Source organism: Cydia strobilella, chromosome 18 (genome assembly GCF_947568885.1).
Source record: "Cydia strobilella chromosome 18, ilCydStro3.1, whole genome shotgun sequence".
Classification (NCBI taxonomy): domain Eukaryota; kingdom Metazoa; phylum Arthropoda; class Insecta; order Lepidoptera; family Tortricidae; genus Cydia; species Cydia strobilella.
In genome coordinates, this window is record NC_086058.1 from 13,449,800 (window position 1) to 13,459,157 (window position 9,358).

The 9,358-nt window shown below is 36.6% G+C and overlaps 1 protein-coding gene across 1 annotated transcript; it reads left to right on the forward strand.

The window, feature by feature from the left end:
* Window positions 1-7,024: 7,024 nt before the first annotated feature.
* Window positions 7,025-8,200, forward strand: LOC134749682 (glucose-1-phosphatase-like). Its single transcript, XM_063684700.1, has one exon. The coding sequence runs from the start codon at window positions 7,025-7,027 to the stop codon at window positions 8,198-8,200; it is 1,176 nt and encodes a 391-aa protein (XP_063540770.1).
* The last annotated feature ends 1,158 nt before the right edge of the window (window positions 8,201-9,358 follow it).

Here is a 9,358-nt window from a genome sequence, read left to right on the forward strand (position 1 = left end):
GTCGGAGTCGGTAAGAAATTTTTTGTTTTGAAATTGCATCGACTCAACTTGTGCGTTCAGAATTACAATCAACATCATTAAAAAAAACAAATGTTTCTTATGGAATTATAAGGTGTATGACTTAAAATTATTAAACAAATCTAAATTTGGTAATTTTTAATAAATTCTCAAACCATTTATTTAATGATAATTAATATCGAACAAACCATTATTATGAGCATTTTACGTTTTGTTATCTGTCAATAGCTACTTAAACACGCTCCATCCAATGTCAAATTACTTTCCCCACTAGTGGATAAAATGCGTTTTTCCCCGCTTGTTTTAAAGGATAAAAGACGGCTTTCCGAGCTAGTGAGGGGAAAATAATTATTCATCATACCGAAAGTTGAAAATCGTATAGTCTAAATATGAGGATGTCCACAGAAAACAAACAGAATTAAATTACAGCCTCGTTTGATACAAATAAATAAACCCGTTAAATTAATTAAAAAAAACACAATGGAGATTCCTTTGTTTAACATTTAATTAATTAGAGTACATAGCTGGGCTAGGCTGAGCCTCCATAAAACTCGGTTTCCAACTGGCTTGTCTATTTTGAGACCATTTTGCATTTAGACAGTTTTTTGGTTCTGTCAAGTTAGCTGCAGTTCAATTTAAACATTATTTAAACAGGTTGTCTGGAAGAGATCGCTTACAGCGATAAGACGTCGATAAGAAGTCGATATCTTTAATAACAGTAAACTGCAATTCAAGAAAAAAGTACTGAAATTGGCAATGGATAGTTAATAAGAGATCATAGGCATAATACCTACATAGTAGCTATATTGTGAAATAGTATTGTTAGTCGTTACTGCTTTGTTTATTTTTGTTTTTGTTTCTGGTTTTTTTTTCTTTACTTTGGCTCTTTCTCCCTTAATAGTCATAATTTTGTTTGATGAGCTTGCACCTAGTGTTAGTAAATTGGTAACTGTATTTAGTACCCTAAGAGTAGTTTAAGTGTAGTATATTTCCATTACATGTTTTAGTGAGAGCTGTTAAGGGAATAAGTGAATGTCCTTAATGTGTATTTGTAAACTCATCTCCTGCTCACTTATTTCTGTTTGCTTTCCAAATAAAAAAAAAAAAATAAAAAAAAAAAAAAAAAGACCGCCTGTTGCTACCTTTATTTACTTTGTAAATCTGTTATTGACTTTTCTTTTGTGGTGCAATAAAGTGTGTTTACTTACTTACTATTTACAAAGACAGATATAACTCCGTAATAGATGGACACAGTCTAAGGAAAGAAACGTGCCTCAAAAATCAAGAAAATTTGATTCTCGATGAGATGGCGCCACTACCTTTGGCCTACTCTCGGATAGATGGCGTTGACGGTTTCGTTTGTTATTTAATAATTTTAGCGCATAATATCAGTGAAAGAACATGGGTCAAAATATTTTAAAAATAATTAATGCAAATATTGCAAATAAAAAAATCATTTATCCATATATAAATACATTTTTTGATATTTTTATTATTTTTAATTTCAATCGTGTGTCGATAGATGGCAGTGAATTTACTGTGGCTACAAAATTTACTATGACAGTACCGCTCTATCCCATTATATCCTCTTTGCTATTTATTTACACAACATATTCCACATATACACATACAGAGCTGGTTCCTACACTAGGCCTTGCCTGTATCCTGTAAATCAATAGAAAAAACCGGACAAGTGCGAGTCAGACTCGCCCACCGTGGGTTCCGTACTTTTTGGTATTTGTTGTTATAGCGGCAACAGAAATACATCTGTAAAAATTTCAACTGCCTAGCTATCACGGTTGATAAGATACAGCCTGGTGACAGACAGACGAACAGACGGCCAGACGAACAGAGGAGTCTTAGTAATAGGGTCCCGTTTTTACCCTTTGGATACGGTACCCTAAAAATGATATCCTAATGATATTTATAGCAGTGGCTTTAGGTTCGTATGATTCTTAAAGTCTGATAAGTTGACACAATACCACCCAATCGATTTCATAACATCGGTAACACTTGTATAATCACCCTAAACCGTGAGAAGTACTTAAACTGCGTTACAAACTTACAAACGCCACCTTGCTTTCACTGCCAAGATCACACTTGCTCGAAGCTCCAAGATAAGAGTAATGGGCCCAAAGAGCATATAATTACTATGGGCCAGTAGGTCACTTTGCTACAAAATGTTGCCAGTCTCTCAAAAAATCTGTATATCGTCTAATTTTGTTTCAATGAGTCGCATATTGTGTTGTGTGTCTTAAACAAATAAATAATTTTGTATTTTGTATTTGTATATGTTAGCATTTTTAGGGTTCCGTACCCAAAAGTGTAAAAACGGGACCCTATTACTAAGACTCCTCTGTCCGTCCGTCCGTCCGTCTGTCACCAGGCTGTATCTCATCAACCGTGATAGCTAGATAGTTGAAATTTCCACAGATGATGTATTTCTTGGTACACAACGAGGGCGCCACTAGTATAAACGAACTTTTGAAGGGGGCATTTTTTTGTATGAAGTTATCGTTCTTCTCCTAGTAAGTTTTACTTATATTCTTTGTACGGAACCCTTCATGCGCTAGTCCGACTCGCACTTGGTCGGTTTTTTTTTAAATTCGTTTCACCAGTCTTAGAAATATGGAATACCTTATAATGTAAGCTAAAGTGACAGTATGAATATAATTTTATTTCATCGAATTTTATAAAAAATAATAACGTCAGTTTTTTTTCGCATCTGGCTACACTCACTGAGGTGCTCAACCTTTACATATTTTGATACATATTTGCAACGATGGCCACTTTCTCTGTCGTCCAAGGTCTTGGCCGTAGTGAACGTACGTAATACAAACGACTAACTGTGCACTTTATGCCATTGAATTAAGGTTCAAATTGGTTATTAAAATTTGTCTTTGGTGGTGATGCTTCTGTAGACTTCACTTATCATGGACTTTATGTCGATGGGTTAAGATTCACCATGGTTAATAATGGGCTATAACCGCGAAAATCGTAGTTAGAATCTTTCTCTGTCACCCTAATTACGCCTTCATTGGAGTAAAAAAAAAAGATTCCCGCAATTTGCGAATTTCGGTTTTCGCGGTATGACCACCACAGGCCCAGAATAAAGCTTATTATACGCTTAAAGATAAAGATAATTGTGGTATTTTCTATAAAAAGGGACCTTATTGTCGATGGCGCTTACGTCATTATTAACGATGCTCCGATATAAATCCAATGCCGCGCGAATCTGTGCGGCGTAAGCGCCATCGACAATAAGGTCCCTTTTCATAGAAAATGCCCCAAATATCTCGTTTTAGAGAGAGGTACACTGGTTTTTATTAAAGGTACACTGAGGTACACTGAATGTACATGTTTATAAATATTTCGTTGAAATCGCTGAGGTCCACCCGCCATCCTGATGCTCACGAAATATGTTACTAGCTCGGATGGTGTATTCCCAACGCTTACCAAGCGCATGCGAGTTTACGCCATCAAGTGTGTGTGACATGATTAAGCGCGGTTATTAGGAATTGTGAGTCGCGTTATACTGGTTTACTGCTCGTGCGTCCGTCACCGGGTCAAAGGGAACTCGTTGCCTGACGAATGTCGGCGAGGACGGCGAGCTACGAAGCAGTTAGCATGGAGATGTCAATTTGCTTACAATAACTTTGGTCCGCTGGACGATATCGGCCTGTCAGTTGTTCGGAACTGTCAAATTTTTGTTCTAACTGACAGGCCGATATCGTCCTGCGGACTGATAGTCAGTGGGCCCCTTAAGATTAGGTGATCGGCGTTTCGTAGTAAATTTTTTTGTTCGTGATGTTTTTATGAAAAGCTTATATGTTTCATACAGTTTTTCTACTAACTAACACCTGTTGCTGATGGGAAGACAAATTAATAGTTTTTTTGTTAAACATTACGGTTTTCGCGTTTTTAGGGTTCCGTACCCAAAGGGTAAAAACGGGACCCTATTATTAAGACTCCGCTGTCCGTCTGTCCGTCTGTCTGTCTGTCACCAGGCTGTATCTCACGAACCGTGATAGCTAGAGAGTTGAAATTTTCACAGATGATGTATTTCTGTTGCCGCTATAACAACAAATACTAAACACAGAATCAAATAAATATTTAAGGGGGGCTCCCATACAACAAACGTAATTTTTTTGCCGTTTTTTGCGTAATGGTACGGAACCCTTCGTGCGCGAGTCCGACTCGCACTTGGCCGGTTTTTTAGATCACGTGTTAGATGGAACTACATAGTTACTTTAGGAGCAACATATTATAATATATGAAAGTTTTTTTACGATAATTGTATGGGTTTTGATTGAGCTATACAGGGAACGTTTTCAAGTACGTAAGGTCAGATTCAGACTATACCAGCATTACACTACAGTAATGCGGCGCGACATTACTCCCACAAATGTAAAAGAGTCCCTGACAGTAAGATCGATTTTGAGATTTGCAGCAGTGATGCAGTCTGCAGTAATGTCGCGCTAGAATTGTGCTGTAGCAGTAATGGAATTAAAGTAGATTTTATACATCTAGTTTTTAATTTATATTGTTTTAGTTTTATGTAGTTGTAGCTCGTTTAGGTTTAATTATTAAGTAATAATTAGTTTTAAGTGATTTATTTTTTCGTATTTTTCATTTCATATTCGTTTTAGACCTATGTTCGTGATTCTTTTTATCGAGCGAAAATCAAAAAATCTATATTCGAATCTATGAAGTCACTAGAGAAAGGTCTCAATATTGCTAATTAAATTTTTGGCAATCGTATTGTGATCTAAAAAAGCGGTACGATTTTTCAAAAACTAAAAAATTCGCAAATAGGCCATAGTGCTGTGGTTGCCATACTCGTAACTAGTGACGTCATATGCGCGTGACCACGCCCTTCACCCGACCGTGATCTGCTTCGTAATGTTATAATCGTTCTTTTGTACTAAACTTTAAGGTTAATTTGTGTTACGTGATTCTAATTGATTATTGGGCGGGTTATTTGAGTGACCATTTAATTTATAAGCTGTATTAATAAAGTTCTTCTTTACTTCTGTTTCTGGATATATGTTTAAAACCCGGCTTAGTGCGAGTCGGACTTGCGATCCAAGGGTTCCGTTACACAATTTTTAACAATGTATTTTTTAACGTGAAACGTGAGTGAAATGTCTTTAAAAAACTTTAAAAAAGACCGGATACGCTGATTGTGGTTGGAAACACCGAAGGCAGAAGATCGCGCGGTCGTTCACCAATAAGATGGACCAAATATCTAGGTCACATGCTCACTGTGTAGTGTGTAGGTGAACTGAATAGATGGGTCCACACAGAGCGAGCCGCCTCGAGAAGAAATTGACGCGCAAAGCAGTTCGGTCGGTGGAGAACGTGCCTCCGAGGCATTGCGGCTGCGAGTGCGTTTGCTTCGCCCGAGCCACGTCTACACACACCGAGCGGTTTGCGAGGCAATTTCCTCTTGAGGCGGCTCGCTCTGTGTGGACACGTCTATTCAGATCACCTACACAGTCTACACAGTGGGCATATGACCTAGATATTTGAACCTGTCAACTATTTTAAGGGAAACACCCCCAGCTCGATTCTAGACAGAGTGGTTATACCTATTATACTTTCGTGCCTTAAAAATTAGCAAGCCGTTTTTGGTGGCATTATATTTAAGGTCGTGCTGTTGAGCGTATCCCTCGCATAGTTCAACAAGTTGCTTTAAGGAGTCGATTGAGAATCGTCTCTCGCGAGGCAGCTGCTTCTGTGTGGACCCGCCTAATGACATGGATATGGAAAGGGAGAGAAGCTGCTTACTGCTTACGCGAAAAATAGTTTTGTTAGAAGGGCATGCAGGTTGTACAACGAAAAATTTCTGAATCTCGATATTTTCTGCGAGAAACTTAATAGATTTAAAACACTATCCATGCAGTGTAATAACCCAGATCATTAGTTTGGCGCTATTAGGAAAAAATCTCAGTATTGAACGTTAATAAGTAATAAGAATAGTAAAACCTTTTTAGTATTCAGTTTATATACAATTTAATTGTTAACACCCTGATACTCTTGCATCTTTTTTTTTTTTTTTTCATTATTGTTGTTATTGTTTTTGTTCTTGTTTGCACAAATAGCTCTGTTTTACTCTGTAGAAACTTTATTAAACATGATGTTAAAATATTTTCATTAAGGAAACTGTAAGTCTAGCTTTAAGAAAATTTCCAGTGTTATGTATAACTATAGAAGACTGTTTGTTTCTTAAATAAATAAATAAAAAAAATAAAAAAAATAGAAGAGCGATGGCTGTAAGAGGCAATATGATCGCCCGCATTTTTTCACGGTGTATCTGATGCAATTCATAGCTTATTGTCAAAAATGTTACACGTGTGACGTGCTCTACTAACACCCATTGCCTTGAAATGGCACCTACTTAAACAATAAAAATGTCTCTTTGTTTGATAACAATTGCCAAAATATGAGAAGTTGAATCGAATATGTATTTTTCGTCAATAAATTATTTAATCAGGTGATACTCATTAAATAATTAAATATCGGAAATTGATCGATCATATTTTGCGAATTAAAGATGAGTTTATTGTAAAAGACGTTTAAAAATTAAATTATTATTTATTTCAGGCAGTGGTCCCATAATGTGTTTTATTAACTATTACGAGTGTTCCTGTGTTTATGTTAGTTACAAAATAAATACAAAATGTATGGTCTGAACAAAATTCCAAATAAATACAAAATAAAATAAAATTGGGTCTATTTAGTGTAACAGACTGCGGGCGTTGTTACAGAAGTAGCATAGATTATAAAATCTTTCTTTTTCTACTTTTCGACTATATAATGGTTAAAATAAGTTACACCTCTTCTACTATCAATATATCTATGAGATATTTTAGGCGTGACATCATATTTGTACGAACAAAAGTTATAAAAACTGTAATTTAGATTCAATTTAGTCAGTCCATAAGCCAAACTGTACCATTGAACCCAATCAGTACATTCGTAAGTCAAAGCGCTGAATATCGACATGTATCTCAAATTGTTGTATATTATACCATTGCTTAACACTGTTGTTAGCAGTCATGGCCTTAAATTGCAACAAGTGATCGCTTTGTCGAGACACAATATTCGGACACCGACAAACAGTAACGTGACGTTGTATTCCCCAAAAACTTGGCCTACATTTAACGAAGAAGCAGGTTATTTAACCGCAAAAGGAAGCGTCCTGGAAAAAGCTATGGGGAAATATGTTTATGATTGGTTGATTGAAGAGAAGTTACTACAGACTAATTCCTTCGAAGATGACGTTTTTGTATACGCTAACAATGTGGAAAGGACTATAGAAACTGCAAAAGCTTTTGTTGAAGGTGCAGGTTTTGGTGTAGATGTGTATTATAAGAATACAACAGATGCGGACCCAGTTTTTGAAATAGTACTAAAAACTGACACGGAAGAGTTTATACAAGAAGTTACAAGCGCCATGGAAATCAAATTGAATAGCTTCAACTTGACAGATGCCTATTTAGAATTAAATAAAATTGTGGATCTTGAAAATTCGGCAGCTTGCGAATATTACAGTATTTGTGATTTGAGTACATTAGAAAGTGGAGTTAGTGTAATAGATGGGAAATTGACTACCAAAGGGGGTATAAGATACGGTTTTCTTTTTCTGGATCATTTCTTGATGGAATACTATGACGGGAAGCCTCTGGACGAGGTAGCTTGGGGCGAAATACGAACACCAAAGCAATGGAAAAAATTAACTGCAGTATCAGAAGCTTCTAAAGATGTGAGGTACAGAACTAAGCCATCTGACAAAGATATGTCTTCAACATTACTTGAATATATGACCGATGTATTTAAAAATGGTTCTAGGAAATTCTATCTTCTAGTGGCGCACGATACTAATATAAGTTTGTTATTGTCTTCTTTAAATTTTAAAAACTACACTCTGAATGATCAGTACGAGAAGGAGCCTATTGGCGGGAAAGTATTGTTTGAGAAGTGGTACGACGAAGTGTATGGTAGAGAGCTGCTGCGCGTGCGCTACGTGTATCAGTCCTCAACGCAAATCAGAGATGGCGTTGAAGCCAGTATAACAAATCCGCCGCTGGAGGCGCTGCTGCAAATGGAAGGTTGTGCTTTTGATGCAAATGGTTTTTGCCTGTGGGACGAGTTCATAACTGTATTGAACAATGTATAATTATAGTATTGTTCCTAGTTACCACAAATATAAATTTAATATCAAATACTTACTATTAAAATCTTACCTGAATAAATAAAGACTGCCAAGACTGGGTTAAAATTTAGTTTTAATGGGCATTCACGTTACTTCTGGATATATATATCGTCCAATTTTGTTTCAATGTTAGTATTTTTAGGGTTTCGTACCAAAAGGGTAAGAACGGGACCCTATTACTGAGACTCCTCTGTCCGTCTGTCCCTCTGTCCGTCTGTGCGTCTGTCCGTCTGTCTGTCTGTCCGTCTGTCTGTCACCAGGCTGTATCTCATCAACCGTGTTAGCTAGACAGTTGAAATTTTCACAGATGATGTATTTCTGTTGCCGCTATAACAACAAATACTAAAAAGTACGGAACCCTCGGTGGGCGAGTCCGACTCGTACTTGTCCGGTTTTTATATTCTGCCTGTACTGGTAATTTATATAATGTTTAAGTAATTATGACAGTTATCCAAAGCCCGCCAAAAGCGTTCCTTTTCGCGCGTAAGACGAATATGTTTTACTCGTATCTGCATATCCCCTACGTCCTATCACATACGTATCCCACTCACGAGGGGGGCTTTCACGTAATTTGTGGTATTATAATTTTTAAAGGAATACCTTTTTAATACAAATAAATAAATTTTAGGGTTCGGTACCCAAAGTGTAAAAACGGGACCCTATTACTAAGACTCCGCTGTCCGTCCGTCCGTCTGTCTGTCCGTCTGTCACCAGGCTGTATCTCATGAACCGTGATAGTTAGACAGTTGAAATTTTCACAGGTTTGCCGTCGTTTGTTGCCGCTATAACAACAAATACTAAAAACAGAATAAAATAAATATTTAAATATTCCCATGCAACAAACGTGATTTTTTGCCGTTTTTTACGTAATGGTACGGAACCCTTCGTGCGCGAGACCGACTAGCACTAGGCCGGTTTTTTATAAATTCGTTACAACAGTCTTAGATATATGGGAACACCATATAATGTAAGGTAAAGTGAAAGTGTGAATATAATTTTATTTGATTTTATCGGATTTTATCAAAAATCAAAAAATTAATAAGTAAAAAATCAAGATTCGAATCGATGAAGTTACTAGAGACAGGTCTCAAGATAGCTAATTAAAATTTTGGCAACCGTATT